We start from the raw sequence: 16,645 nt of genomic DNA on the forward strand, positions 1-16,645 counted from the left end.
AAATCCAGTACAGATGGTGACCAACTCCTGAAAGACCTCATTAGCCTGAATAAGTGGGCAAGAAGGTGATAAATGAGCTTCAGTGTGGATACACATAAGATAAGGCATCTAGAGGAAAAAAGAAAAAAATCTTAACTAGGCTTACTCAATGCTGAATTTGGAACTAGCATTTACAACTCAGGAAAGTGATTTCGGGGGCATGGTTGACCTTCCTCTGAAGTCTTTGGTGTAATGTGCAGCAGCAACCCAAAAAGCCAAGTAATGTTGAACATCATCAGGAAGAGTATAAAGAATAACACACAGGGCATCATTTTGCTGCTATATAAAACCTCTGTGAGCCCATTACTTGAGTACTGAATGCAGCTCTAGTCACTACATCTGAAAAAGTAGTCAAGTCAGAGCTGAAACAGGGAAGGCAACTAATGCTCAAGGTGATGGACATAAGCCTTATCAGGAAAGACTAAAAGTGCTGCAACTTCAGTTTGGAGAGGAGAAGGCTGTGGGGCGATACAAGATTTACATAATCAAGAGAGTGGATAAGCTAAATGTGGAACTGTTATTCAGCTAAAGCACAGAGCTACTCAAAACAAATGAAAGGCTAATTTAAAACAGAAAAAAAGAAAATACTTCTTTACACAACAGGTAATGAACTTCTGAAACTTGCCACCAGAGGAGGTTGTGAAGGCCGACAGTATCAGCAGTTTCAAAAAGGCATTAGACAAATTAATGGACATTATTGATAAATGGATTCTAAAGGGACTGGCTAAGGATAACAGTCTCTGACATCTCCAATCCAGTGATGGTGGATGATGGGAGATTAGAAAGGGAATGGACTGCAGAAAGTGATCTAACTTATTACTCTCCCTAAATGACATATTCTATTGCCACTGTCAGAGACTGACTGCTGGGTGATATGGACCATTGGTTTGTCTCAGCAGGGTATTTCTTATGAGCTTATTATCTTCAGGAGCAGTGCATCTGAGAGACAGAGAAAAAGGAGATTGGTATTGGTGGAGAAAAACACAGTAGAGAACAAACATGGAAAATGTGGGTACAGAAAGGAAAAAAGAGAAGTGTTACTGAAATAGGAATACAGAGGCAGGAAGAAAAGATATGCACAAGGAACAATCGGATTAGTAAAAAAGTTCCATAATATTTACATACACAACTTTTGGCATAGAAGAATAATACTTTCAGCAATAGACAAATTTGTTTTGTTGTTTAATTTTTGAATTACAAAACTTACTTAGTTATAAAAGGTCACTTAATAAGCTATGGTAGAATTTTGAGGAAAATATCTGTCCTGGACATAAAGTAGATTTCAAACACAACCTGAATTCTAACAGTTTCGTTTCACAAGTATTATACACTGATAATTATATTTATATGAAAAAATAAGAGATATATATTAGAGTATTGAAATGAACTGACTTGAATAGTATACATTTATACTATGAATATATGAAACCTTTTTTTCCTTTGGAAGCAGCTTAATGTACTTTAAAAAACTAAAACATAAGGTTGCAAAAATTAGTATCAAGTCTATATTTTTAATATGTATTGTTTTTAACTTTATTTTTAAAAAGAGAAGTCTGTATGCAGACCATATGACTGTTTTTTGAAACACACTAGTTCTGCCATGCATTATATAATTTTTCAATTTCCTCATATTACTTGGCCCTGAAAAAGACAGCACATCCAAAGGCATCTTCCAGACAATTAGTTTAAAAAGAAAATAACTAAAATGAAGAAGAAATTTTGCAATCCTCATTAAAGTTCATGTTTTCATGAAAAAAATCTCTGCAGAAACTTCAGAGATGTGTTTTTCCACTGCAATTTTCAGTTCTGCAAACTGGATATTAAAGACTATCAAATAAGGATGGTCCTATTCGCATATGGTTCATATTCAAACAAACAGACAAGTTAAGTGAACCACAGGGGAAAAATAAGGCCTTCTGAATTTCAAAAAGCATTCTCCTCACACTTGTTCTTCGAAATTTGCTGTAGCGTATCAAAAATACAAAATTAATATTATTCAGACAGGAAAATCCACAAATAAATAAAATTACATGGATCCCTGAACTGCATTATTCCCAGTACACAGCACAGGTGAGGTTGGAAGGGAACTCTGCAGACTGTCTAGTCTAAACCTCCCTGCTCAAAGCAGACTGGTTGGGATTTAATCTTACTTGTTTGATCTATTTAAATCAGTGTTGCTGTGGCCAAGCAACCACTTGACAACTACATCATCTTGCCAAATCTACCACAGCACTGAGTTACAGCATAAGTTAATAAAATAAGTTACAGGGTAATACATGAAGATAATCATCCCAAGGTAGGTATTATCCCCTTTGGGGAAATCCTAAATTCAGGAGAAGGCATTATATGTAAAATGATTTCATCTCTTCCCTTCCTATTCTTTCTAAAAGAACTCTACCAAGTTTTAAAAAAAAAGAAAAACAAAAAACCCCCACGTATGCAAAAAGGGAGGAAAATGGAGAATGCATCCATTGCATACATTGTTCACTTAATATGCTATAATGGACTTCTCACTCTTGCCATTTAAACTGGTGAGAAGAAATAGGGCATCAACCTGTAGAAAAATGCTACGTACTTTAATAAAACTTTATTTGCCCCTGGCTTTAATGTAAAATAATAAAAAAACCCCAACCCTAAAACACTGATTTCAAGCTTCAATTTGGCCTACCTACTTAAGCAAGACTTCTGTCTAAATGGGGAATCATTATAGTCAAAGTCATTCAAATAGCAGTTCGTATTGATTTTGTTGTTGTTGTTGCATCATTTAACCATATTACTCTAGAACTTGAAATAAATAGTTTCGTTGAGAATATCATCTGTCTGATGGAGATCTGTTTTATGGGTATTTACAAGAACTGTAAAGTCATTCAACATACCTGATAGGCCCAAAAGGAAAATATTTTTGTCTTCACTATGACTATGGATGTAGCAAATAACATAATTTCATAACTTTAATGAGAAATAATAATTAAAACAATCTGTCTTTATTAAAGTTATACCAGATCAACATAACAATAACTCTAATTAATTTTGCATGTCTTCCTAATTTTGGATTTTCTGGAACTTTGCTACTGTAGGCTGATTATGTCATGTTCAGTTATTGCTGATTGTGGTAACTGTTCTGAAGTAGATGCTTTGTTTGCTGCTTTCAGAATATCTTAATTTAAAAAAATTAGCCATATCGAGGAATTAAAAAAATCTTGCAAGAAAATTCCATGCTACTACAATAGAAGAAAATTTTGCTACTACAATTAAGTTCTTGAAGGTTGGGTTTGGTTTTGAGGGTTTTTTTAACAGCTGTAGCAATAGCATTAAAACCCTACTTTGATATAATGTGTATTATTGGTGTTTCTGATGTTGAATCTAAAATTTAATCTGGAAATACTGGCCAGCATTTAATCTCACATATGATGAAGACACATTCCAAGTTAAACGGAGATATTTTGTGGCAGTTTTTTGCCCTCTAACAGCAGTGAAATCCAGCAGATCTTGCACATTACTATCCCCCACTGCATTGCCCATAATGCTACCAAGGGCATAGCTCACAGACACAAATGAAGACACTATATCCAAAGATCATAAGAATCAGATCTCTGTTTACATAACCACATGTCAGTTTTCCTGCCTTTGCCTCATTGAGTGAGTATTTAAATATACATGTAGGGTGAAATGATGAATAAACTAGGACCCACTACAATTAGCTTTTATCCACAGCTACAGAGGAATATATCTGTCATACAGCTGATGCTGGACAGGTGTAACAGAAAGCACATATCCATCCTTAAGGGATAAAATAGATAGAATGGGATGAACGAAGCTGAGATGAGTATTCATAATTTGTTGAGTATGACTTTTTGTGATGTCCAGTGGGTAATGCAGAGATTTTCTCAAAGGAACTGTTGCAAAGAACACACACAGAATAGCATCCATCCTTCCCATATGTTGTGTACTGTTCAAACCAAATGTGATGGAGGACAGGAACAAAATATAAGCAGACACTTCAAGAAAATAAAAAGATGCGATAAAGACTAGATTGCCACACATATAGACATAACTGAATACTACCTGAATAAGGGACCAGACTTCTGAGTGTTTGACCTCACAGCATTCTTACATAGCAGCTTTTAAAATGAAATACAAGCAATTATTTTTAATTGATTGAATTCAAATTCTGCAAAAAGACGTGCTACCGTATACACCTGTATCTGCACATATACCGCTGAATTCAGTAAAGCTACTTTTAAGTATATGCATTCATCAACTCAAACTCAAAGCCTTAAATATTAATGGTCTTTTTTTTTTTTCCAATATACAACTTAACTTCAAAGGAACCATAAAAAGTGTACCTCATTAGACTTTGACCCTAGCTACAGGCAACAGATTGTCTCTAGTATTTTTTACTATGCATAGTCTTTGCTGGTGATCTGTTAGGAATGGACACAGCACTGCACAAAGATAACATCTTATTACATTTGAGCATATTTACCAGCCATCTGTACCTAACAATATTGCTTTCTCTCCTCTCCACAGATGCACATTACTTATACTTCTAATCGTACAGTCCCCTAACTTTCACAGATGCACCTTATACTTCTAATCATACAATCCTCTAACTTTCCCTTATAATGATTCTAACATACATTGTGACAAATTAATATACCCCTATAAGCTGGTTTTACAAAGACTTTTTCTTAGAATAGCCAATAGACCAGTACATTCATGTAGCTTAGGGTATATTAGTTCACTTCTCTACTGCTTCCTTTTCTCTGTTTATAAAGTAAACATACTAATACTAACTTTTCACAGTATTTTCACACACACCTCAAAAAGGGATTTGGGCATATACCATACACCAGGGAGTATCAGATGTCTCAGAATAAGCGTCAGATATGAATGGAGATTCATCTAAACTAACCAAGTGAGAACGGGGTCTGTCTCAGTTTTAGTCCACCTCCGCTGAGGACAGCTGCATGTTTTACGTAATATATGTATTTCTACTTGGAGAAAAAATCTCCCACTACTTTGTATTTTTATCCATGAACCTCTAAGTAATTTCTCAGTCATTTGTTTAAAAAATGAAGTATAAGACTTTTTCTTTCAGAAATAAGCAGAAGAAAAAATTGCTTGTACAACCGATGTTTTACATGACAGCTCTACCATCAGAACACTCCCTGAGATACGGGCCAACGAGGCTGAATTTCCACCATCCTTCCAGAAGAGATTCAATATCACTTTTCCCACTACAATAGTGCAAAAATTTCTCATTAAGTAACTGGTGGCCCACCAGTGAGGTACAGTACATCCAGTGTGCCCAGTTCCCACTAGCAGGGAATAACAGTTAAGAGGATAAAAATGATGGAACACAAAATAAAGGTGAGACATGAAGAGAAAACTTGGGGATGGGAATTAACTTTGTCAGAGAGAGACGGCATCACCACACCAGATTGTAGAAGTCAGGCCTGTGCTATGTAAATGTGAAGACACTGTGTTCCTCAGTATGTTCCATGTTTTCTTCACCATTTCCAGGATATCCAGAGATTTCCCAGCCCCATCATCAGGTCAGGGAAGGAAGACTGGAATTCTGTTATGATGGTCTGATCTCTGAACAAGTGCCTGTGAAAAAGTGACCCCTGAACAGAGAGAATATTAAGCTATTCTTAACATATACTTTCACTGAACATATACTTTCATTCTCTCTTTCTTGTGAGGAAAAAGTTCCCTGAATTTCAATTCTTTATTCAAGGACTATGTGATTGAAATAAATTAATCCTTTGATTAAAAAACAAAACAAAATCTAAAGAAACCCCCTTGAAATGGCACACGAAATTACAGTAAATAGTTTAACTTTTAGGTTTTCCTGTGTTGAGTCAGGAGAACGCAGTGATCCTCGTGGGTCCCTTCCAGCTCAAGATATTCTATGTTTCTTATATTGCTAAAAATGCAAGGTCAACCATAAAGCAGAAAAATTAGAACACAGATGAACTAAGACAATCTATGCAACATGAATTTGTTCCCCTCTTGTAGGGATTAATTAAATTATCTTTTTCTGCCATAGAACTTTTGCCTCAATTTATGTACAGTAGAGTCTGGTCTGTCCTACGGACAAACCAAAAGTAAACAATTAAAGAACTGTTCTCTCCCAGACTTGTCTATTTGGTACAAAATAGGAAGGTACAAGGTATAATTCAGGTAGAAATTTGCAGAAAGGAAATTCTATCAATGCTTTTATCACTTAGTTTTATAAATAATCTAGCCAAGGGCCATGAATAAAGCTTTTCACATGTGGCTGCTAGTCATGTTTCCATTTTGTGATTGACCAATTTGAGATAATGGAGGTTGATGATATTCATACATCTTGGGTACAATTCACAGGTCCAGTGTGGAGCTAGAATTCCATCTGTAGTCATTTGAGGCAGGAAGGAAATTCAAAGCATTCTATCTAAGGTGGACATATAAATTGACAGTATGAATAACTAGCCTGAAGACTACTCTGTAGATGTGTGGAACACTTGCAACAGAACATGAAAACAATGGGAGGCATAATGGGAAGACATAAGTGGTATAAAAATGTTAAATATGCTAAAAAAAATAAATCAGATTCAAAGCAGCTCAAGCTGGGAACTCAAAACAGTGGACACTAAACAGCCTGGCATTTGGGATTTTCTGTGCCTCGGTTCCTTATCTATACTGCAGGAATAATAATATCTCCATCTCATAGAAATATTATGAAGGTCAATTCATTAATGTTTATAAAGCTTTCAAAACTACAGTGGTGAGCGCTTCTATTGCGGAAGTCCATGGGGAACTTAATATTCAGGTATGCTCTGAGTTCTAAGCATGCAAAGAAATACTGAAGTGCTTTCCATTGAGCAAACACTATTCATGTTACTAAATTAGACCTATAGAAGAAATATGGGATCATGCAATTAAAGGTCGTATGCGCAACCAAACATAAGAAATTTGGAACTTTCGAGTGCCTTATTTTGCAACCTTAAAAGTCTTAAAATGTTTTTGAAGCTGTAATTGCACGTACTGGCCATGACAGGTCTGCATTCATACATTTAGGATTAATATTTAATTAATAGTGAAACAGTGATACAAAAAGATTTTCAAAAAACGAAACAAGAGTCAGTTATACTACACTAATATAGGTAGCTAAAAATCTTCAAAGTTCTTAAAAGATAAGCTTTTAACATTCTATGCTCTTTACCACTGATGAGTCCTATTTCTAATTAATAAAAACATTTTAAAAAGAAAAATACATTATGCTCATCACACCTTTCATAAAATTACCATCATCTAATTACAGAAGTGTAATTTATGACTCTGTAGTTTTACACAGAATAAATAAGGTTTTGCACCTAACATTAGATCCAAACTCTGGTATATAGGAAAAAATCCTTCCCAATATTATCTTATTTACCATTTAAGTGAACTCTGAGCCCTCACAAGTAAGGGTTAATACTTATTTTTAAATGGGTTTTCTCTGAAACGTAGCACTTCACACACTTTTTTTTCCCCCCTGAATGACCTTACTAAGGAAACCACACAGATCAACCAAACAGCTCAAGCTAACTAAAACACCATGGATAGTTTATAACAAAGATTTTTTTTTTTTATTCTTCATAACCAAATATAGAACTATGTGCTACTGTAGAACTGTTCTTAAACTGCTGTTCCAAAATTCACCTTCTCTCTATTATCATTGAACTGTAGCATCATGTTGCATTTGCAGTTAAAGTACCTACTTGACTGCTATCAGAGGGACTAAATGTTCATCTTCATAGGTTGGCAAAATAAAGTGTTACCATCTATAAATGCCGGGAATTAAAATTTAAGATCACCTTATAGAAAATCCAGATAATTAAGTTATTTAAATTAGCTACTGGTTAGATGCATCTTGAGGGCCTGTTTTTGTCAAAGATACGCAGGGTTATTAAGGCACAATCGTAATCGGCCACAGCTTCAATATCAGTTTCAACAAAAACTTAAAACTATTCTGGCCTCCACGGCTTTTGTATAAAGACTGGGTAATGTGCATACTGAAACTATGACTATACTGTCAATATGAATAATACAGCAAGATTGAAAGGGATGTTTATTAGATAGCAAGACTACCCAGTAATAACATTGAAGATCAGTTTTGGAGAGAATACAAATCTCATGCTTCCCTAACCTGCAGCACTTGGGGAATAATTCTGTGAGAAGATGATTAATCCAGCAGTTCTTGAACCTTTTCTAGGGTATCTGGTTGCAGCCTACAGAGGGAGAACATACTGGACTAGATTAATTCTATGTCTAGTAAAGTGCAACTGCTACCATGCTCTTAACTGAGGTCTTGATTTCAAACATTTTCTGCAAAAAATTATTAACATCATGCTCCACAAATTCAACCCTATGATTGTTCTTCAAGAAAAGCTCAAGTAGTTCTCTATGGGAGACTTATTTCGTGAAGAATATGCACTATGTTAAAAAAATGTACATCTTCATTCTTAGTTTTTCCCAACTGCGTCATCCCCTAACAATCAACCTTCTGCAAAAGTAATAAAATCACTGTTTTATCCTTCTATGTTCCTTCTGTTTAAAGTTCTACTCAAATGATTTAGAACATCCTGTGATCTTCTCATTTCCTAAGTTAATAGGAGATCTGACCCCATTGCTGTATTTTAGTTTCTATATGCTATGGACAAACATAGGTGAGCCCCAAAAAAACCTTGCCAGAAAAAAACCCCATATATACAGAGGGGAAATATGAAGGAGCAAAATTGAGGAAACTAGGCGTAACACCATTAAAATTAATATAGACTTTACTAACATATTCTACTGGATCATGCCTAGTTTTTGCCGTGATGCTGCTCACACATTCAATTCAATTAATGTGAACTATAATTGATATTTTCTTGACTTCCATTTGGATACCCAAATCCCAACAGCAGCCCTAGATATAACAAACTATACATCTGCTTCCTGTTGTCACAAAACACTATTCTGGCAAAATTTCACATTACATGAATACTTTTGAGAATGGTGCCACTGATTCATTAATACAGCTCCCAACATATAAATTTATCATGCTTAAAAAAAGGCCATAGTTATTTCATGTGTAAGAGTTTCAAGAATATTTCATTTTTAGTCTCTGAATACAGAAGATCATTAATGTTTTAAATATAAATGCCAAAGTAACTCATTGTGAACATCTCAGTGTAAAATGAAATATTCCATTTCCTTCTGTTAAGTTCTAATTTATAATCTCAAAAATACACTGTGGTAATAAGCATCCTAAAAATGTCACAAAATGAAGAGAGAGCTTTCAGGTGTGTTACTAATAAAATCAGGTGTGTCACCAATAAAAACAGTGTTCTACCAGAACATTGTTTTTAGTCAAGCAAACCTCCCACAAACTTCAGAAAGGCGATTTATTTAAATAAAAACTGCAGGGTAAGGCCCTTTAATTCTTAAGTATGAGTCAGCTTTTACATTTCATATCTAAATGAAGATTTTATAATCAGCAAACGAAAACCAGTTTGGGGTGCTACTTAGACTGTGAGCTCATCTGCCTTGATCCTGCAGATCATAACAAACCAAAACTGCCATTAGCTTTACTCAGTTCTGTGTGCAGCAGGAACAAGGATCATAGATCCTTAAATATGCAGCCTATATAACTTATGTAACTTAACATGAAAATACACAATTGAAACACCAGAAACTCTACACAACAAAAGCTCAGGAAGACAGCACATGGATTATATTTGTCTTGCTGTATTTTTTATTTAATCTTAATTGATTAAGGTACAAATTATGGCTCAGATCCTACACCTTGAAGCATGCAGGACGAAAGCTGCACCTGCGTCAAGTCCTACTGCCTTCAATACACTTGCATAGTACATAACACAAGATTGGGGCCTGTGGGGTTTTGCTGGTTCACTCAAACCATGCTTGTAATGTTAGTAAACCGTAATATAGCTGATCAAGTAGAGCCTGTTGAATAAACATTGCAGTATTTTTTAAGCACATGATCACTGAATATTTTGGAAGTTTACTTTTAGCATACTTTTGTATTTTGAAAAAAGGAAGTTGGTATTTTGTATACTATAGACTTCTGCAGTACCATGCATTCATAAGCAAGTGCTGCTGCAAGCAACCAAAAGCCTTCCTATACAAATATTTACTTTGTTGAGAACATTTTAACTGAAGAGCTAAGACAGGCAAATATTGCCTACTGAAGTCTTCTCACAATGACATATTCCTAAACATCAAGTAAATCCATTTCCAAGTAGATCTATCAGAACGTAACACCAACTGTCTTCAGGTAATATCAAGCCAAGGAAGGGAAATAATGGTGATTTTTGCAAATATACCATACAAAATATAAATATATCATACTGAACACAGACCTTTGGCCCTATCAAATGACTCAAATGCGAAGAACCATGCTGAGTTATAGCCTTACTTAGAAGTCTCAGAATGTCAGACCTTCTAATGACATTTTAATGTATCCTGATTATTTACATTATCTTTTTACTGAAGTGACAAAAATGGGAAATCGCTGTACTGAATACCTGGAATTTCACAAAATGCTAAATTATTGGGTACATAAACAAAAGGAGTCAAATTCAACCATGGGAAACAGGTATGATTCTAATGCACTGATCACTGACACCCTATTAAACTACAGAATAATTTGACTCAAAAGGCCTGAACCTGTTTTGGTTCAGGACAGCAACGAACTATAAAAATACCAGAAATTAGAATTATGTAGAATCAAATCCAAAGGTCTCTGATTCATTAAGTCATGGGGGTCCATCCTTCTCCCCTTGAACTCTATAAGAGTTTTGACAATAGCTGTAGCTGTAAACCAAATAGAATTAGAATCATGATAGCTGAGATCAGGAAAGCTGTGTGTTTTACAAGGACCAGATCTGCACATAAACTGTCTTACGGGCTTGTCTTGTTTGTTTACATTTCTCCCTTCTTCCCAAAATACAAAACCAAATGAGAATAGGTTATGGCCCACTCCAGCACAAATTTCAAATAAATTGGTATCTGGTTAATAATAGGAAAGTATACTTAATAGGTGAAGTTCATTTACCATTAATAACGTAAATTGGACTAATTAAAATTTATGGTTTTGAAGCTTCTAAGCAAAACAAATAAGCAAACAAAACTTCTAGTAAAGCCAACAGAATTAATGTCAAAGTTAAAGATAACAGCAGAGGATCACAATATAATCTCTCCTTTCATTTCTTGGTCTTCATTACCAAAGTATAATTTTCATATTCCAGGGCTGGTCAGAAGTACCAAATAGTTCGTACTGATTTTACTTGTGCATTTAAGAACACCACTGAAAGCTTTGTTGCAGAAAACAGATACAAAACATAAAACACACAGGAATATCTTATGCTTTCTACTCAAAGAAAATTCCCTGAAGGACCTAACCAACACATAAAAAACCATCCCAGCTCCTCATGAAAATTAACTCTATCCTAGCCAAAACTAGGACAAAACCAATGCCAAACATATTTGGCAGCTTTTTGGTATTTATGCTGCCCCACTACGTTTATTGTCATAACCTTCAGTACTAATGCTAAAAAATCCCACCCTCGATCTACGTTTAATCCCTCACAAATAATTGCAGTGCTAGATTCAGTAATCACTGCACTGTCTTTTATTTCTAGCTTGTACCTTTTTCTTAAAAAGGGGAAGGAAAGGAAGAGAGGATGAGAAGAGTGAGGAGGGGAAGTAGATGTATAGAATTTTGCATTTCTAATTACTTGTAAATGTTATCTGTACTAGCACCAATTGATTTGCTTTCCTGCCCACAATCTTGTTACTAGTTTGGGGTCCAAGTGTAAACTTAGGATTTGGCCCTGAATACTGAAATCAAGATTTTTATGAATTTACTGGCCACTCCAACTCTGCAGCAGGAAGAAAAAAGCATCAACGAGATCTGTCTTTTCATTCCAAAGTCCTTATACAACCACTGCAGTTCTCAAGTAAAAGGCTTATTGGTATCATATTACTGCCCTCACACACAATGTAGCTTTTATTATTTCCATAGTAAAAGAAATTACAGCCCTTACCTTACAAATTTGAAAATAATCTGAAGTGAGCGTCTCCTGGATCTCGTCTCTGGGAGTCCCTGCAGCTCCTGCAGTCCCTCCTGGGTGCACGGAGCCACCACCAGCCCCACTTCCACCACCACTGCTTCCACCGGGGGATGAGGCAGTTAAACCATCCAAAACTTTGCGAAAATTAAATTTCTTCATTTTGGAAAAATCTTTCGGAAGATTTTGGGGGGGAGAAAGGATGTGTCGTAACACATTCAGCTACACGTAGCAAAAGAAAAAAGTCTTTAATGGTCCTCTGAGTGAGGCAGCACTTTAAGTCCCTTGTACGAAACAAAATGTCACTATTAGGTATAATTGATTGAAAAATACAAAGGCTTCATTTTGTCAGATGGAAAAGCTACCTGGAAAGGTCCTTTTAAAAAATAATTTAAAAAAATCCACAAGCAGCAAACTAAGATTTACGTTCAAACAAGGAACAATGGAACAACCGCCATCGGGTTCTCTCACAAAATCCACACTTAGTAGTGGTTAAAACCGAAAAGTAAATGAAAAAATCAAGTCTGCATCCAAAACAGTAGGCTCCATCTCTCTATCTGTTCTGCCTAAGATTTGCCTTCGATACTTGATTATTTTAACAAAACTACAAAAATTCGACTACATTCAATTTCCTCTTCTCCTCAAAAACCCCTTCAGTCAGGGGTATCTTTGCTGCCAGGCTTTCGGAGGAGCGGATTCCCTCTCCCCGCCACCGCTCTCGTCCCGCAGCCGCTGCCGCGACTCCCGCTATCTAGTTGTCTGCCCACCCCAGCGAGTGCCGGCAGCCGCTGCTGCCCTTGACCCTCCTCTCCCCCTCGGGCTCCCGGCCAGGAGGGTGCGCGGCCGCCCCACGGCGGGGTGGGAGTCCCTCACTTTCCTCGCCACCAACCCGGCTGCCGCTCCGTGAGGACCGAACGACAGTAACGAGCGACCCCCTCAGCCAGTCCGGCCGTCCCGGACTGACCACCTGTCCCGTCCCTGAGGTGCCGGACCCCCTCAGCCTTCTCCCACCCGTCCCGGTCACCGAGCCTGTGCCGTCGCCGTGCCCCCAGGGCCGTTCCAGGGGGACCGGACTCCCTCGGCGCCGGGGGTAAGCGGGGCGACGCGCCTCGCGCGGCCGCTCGCTCTGAGGCGACGGTTCCTAACGGTCCCCGGGGGCGCCTGTGGCTGGCGCGGCGCGAGCGCGGGGAGGGGCGGGGCAGGAGAGGAGCGGGGCAGGTGAGCGGAGGGCGGCGGCGGCGGCGGCTGCGGTCCCCGCCGGCGGCGGCGGCTCCCGCCCGCCCGGTGCTCTCGCAGCCGTTCTCCGAGGTACTGAAACCTCCGCCGTCGGCAGCGGCAGCCGCAGCTCCTCCTCCTCCTCCTCCTCCTCCTCCGCTCCCACGCCCGCCCTGCACGCCCCGCCCCGCCGCCGCACCAGGGCGCGACCGAGCGCCAAGCTCCGCTGGGGGGAGAGCGGGAGGGGGGCGGGGCAAAGGTTGGTGATTGACAACAGAGGCAGCTTTCGATTGGTTGCTGAGGGGCAAGTTGGGTGGATGTGAATGGCGGAAAGGGGAGGAGGGCGGGGACTGCTCTCAGCGGTTCGGCGGTCGATCGGCTCCAGGCGGAGCCTCAGGCCGACACTTGGTACGGTGGGGACAGCATGGCTGACCACTGCTGTGATCCGCGGCGTCTGACTGGGACGCTGCAAAGTTAGGCACGCGCTCCCACCAGTGGGAAAGGCCGTGACGCGAGTTTCCCTCCCCCCCCCAGCCTTCTTCCGCGACGCCCCGCCCCCAGCCCAGCCGAGAGTGTGGAGTCCGGGGGCGGGGCCAGGCTCGTGGCGGGGAACCTGCGGGCAGCGCGGGGCGGGGCCGTCTACCCCGTCGGCCACGCCCCAATGCGGCGGGAGCGGGGGCGGCCCCCGGCGCGGCGGGGTACGCAGCGCTGCGGCCGCTCTGGGGACGAAGAGCCCCCCGCGGCGGAGGCCTGAGGGGGAGCGGGGCTGAGGGGGACAGAGCCCGCTTTAGTTCGTGTGGAGAGAGCTGAAGTTGGTTTCTCAGCTTCAGGCCGAACAAACACAAAACGTGACGGGAGGTAACGGTCCCGGCGGTGACAGAGCGAGGCGCCGAGCAAGGGGGACCCTCCATTTCCCTTGCGGGTGGGTGTCCAGCCCATCTACTGGTACCGCCTGGCACCTCAGGTACAAATCCCCTTTTCCTTCCCGAGAGGAATAAACCCACGGTTGCCCTTCCAGGCGCTTGTGTGGACGGTTCGGTGGTTCTCAGAGGCTTGCTCCGAAATGGTGGAAGTTGCGTGGGACGGCATCTCGGGCCTCTGAAGTGCGATGTGGCACAAGAAACATTATACTGTACACAAGATTCTATTAAAAGGTTATTCAGGTCAGAAACAAATGAGGTAGCTATTAAAAGTGACTCATGGTACAACGCTGTCAACGTGGCTGGAAGCTTGGAACTGACTAAAATGGTGCAAGGAACAAACTTGTTCTGTACGGTACTAAATATATAGCACCTCTTCTTTTATAATAAACACAAAAGCGATGCACATTGGTCGCCTCATTTTGCAGATTCTTCAGGAGTGCTTAGTATAGTTCTGATACCCACTCTAATACCCAATCTGTTTTTTGTAAATCCTACAGTTCTGTGAAGCAAGGTAATAGTGTTTATTTTGGCTTCTTACACTGAGCTCCATACTTTTTTTCACTTCAGCTCATCCTTGTGTGTTCACAGGTACTCCCCATCTGAACGATAAAACTCCAGTGAAGTTCGAAAAGTAACTGTAGCTTCACTTATGTCCTCATGAAAAATAGAGCATACATTGCTGATGAAACTGGAAAGGTTGATAGGTTTCTGTAGCTAGAAAAAAAGGAAGAGAACTTTTTATGGGAAACAAAATATATGAGAACTATGGCTAGGAGACAGAAATGAAAAGGAGGATGGAACTGAGTAAAGAAGTCTGTAAAGATGTAAGTGCAGGGTTTTGGAGAATAAGGAAAAAGTCAGAACTCAATTGAAGCTATTTGAAGAATGCTATGTCCTACCGATTTTATGTTCACTGCAGGCAATGCAAGTTAAAAAAAAAATGCTAACAAAACCCCAAAGAAAGATAACAACATGAATCGTAAATAGGAAAGGGAAAGATAAGGTTAAAAATGAAATAGTATGAAGAAAATGTCACAGACAGACTTGAAAAAAAAAAAGAAAAAGAATAGACTAGGAGTTAAGGGGTGTTAGAGGAAGAAAATCTGATAACGTAATGGTCCCACAGTTCAAGGGAGGACAGAGATAAGATGGTTAGTTTTAAGTGAAGAACAGGAAGGACCAAAATTAGAAGAATGATAAAAAGCCTTTGGAAGTGGGATATGATGCATACATTTTTGGAATATCAACAACATTTGTCTTTCAGAGAATCAGTATGAAGAGCTGGATATTGATGATTAGATATTACCTCAGAGTATCCAAAAGGGCAAAGATCCTCACACTGTCAATGTGCGGTCAGGAAAACAGACTTATAGGGAAAAAAAACACCAAAAGAAAAAACCAAAAAAACCCCCAGACACTGCTCAACAAAACAATGAGCAGTCTTATTTAAAAACACCAACTGAGAAAAATACTATGGTTTACTGCTTGTGAGTGTAAGGCATGTAGGTCCCTTTTGAAAATTTTGCTCTAAGCTGGACACAAATCCAGATCCAGAAGCAGAGACAGAGCAATGGAACTGATAGTTGTGGGGTGGTGCAGAGAGAGACAGGACAGTGCAGACATAGGAAAACTCAGCAACAGTGATGACATGCACAGAAAGGGGTCCCATTGAATGTTCTAGCTGGTGAGGAGTTTTGTCGTTTAAAAAAAAAAAAGGGAAAAAAAGAAAAAGGGACAATTTGGTTTTGACACAGAAAGAGACATTTGCTTTTTTAGTGGAGAAAAAAACAGTAGACAGGTGAGGTATTCCATTGCTGGTTTGCACTGGTTAAATGGTATCGATGTTTAGTAAGACGCTTCTGAGGTTGCATACTTTTCACACCAAGAGTTCTAATAATTGGTTTGTAAAATGATAAAAACGTGGAAAGATTTTAGATGTTAAATTAATACATAACAAATGAAATGAGACATCCCAATGCATTGTGGAATATATGTATCGGAATCTGTGTTTTAGATAGTAAGGGGAGACAGTATATTCCTCAGTGTTTTCTTCTGGATAGTATCTTTTACATTTATCCATCATCTTGTTCTGCAAGGTCAAAGAGAAACCAAATGTTAAAAGGATAACAGTTTGCTAGCAAGATTTTGCTGAGAAAGAGAGCATCTTTAACTGTCTACATTATCAACATTAGTATGAACTCTCATTTTGATTTTTTTCTTAGGCAAGCTGTGACTTGTGACTACATGTAGTAATATTAAAAAGATTGGTCAGAATCAAACCTAGAAAAGGAAACTAATATTAATTCAGCATTATCTAATCTCAGTCTGATTCAAGAGCTGACCAAGAAAATGGAGAATCAGGAA

At 39.0% G+C, this 16,645-nt stretch overlaps 1 protein-coding gene across 6 annotated transcripts in view; it reads right to left on the reverse strand.

Annotated features, from left to right (window-relative positions):
• STXBP5L (syntaxin binding protein 5L) overlaps nt 1-13,498 on the reverse strand; it is a 202,730-nt gene extending 189,232 nt beyond the window's left edge. For all 6 annotated transcript variants that reach the window (XM_075764835.1, XM_075764825.1, XM_075764817.1 and 3 more), the window contains exon 1: nt 12,120-13,498. In XM_075764835.1, coding sequence (XP_075620950.1) covers nt 12,120-12,305 — 186 coding nt within the window. In that variant the 5' untranslated portion in view covers nt 12,306-13,498. The remainder of the gene's footprint in view (nt 1-12,119) is intronic.
• Nucleotides 13,499-16,645: the final 3,147 nt, after the last annotated feature.

This window comes from Balearica regulorum, chromosome 1, assembly GCF_011004875.1.
Source record: "Balearica regulorum gibbericeps isolate bBalReg1 chromosome 1, bBalReg1.pri, whole genome shotgun sequence".
Lineage (NCBI taxonomy): Eukaryota > Metazoa > Chordata > Aves > Gruiformes > Gruidae > Balearica > Balearica regulorum.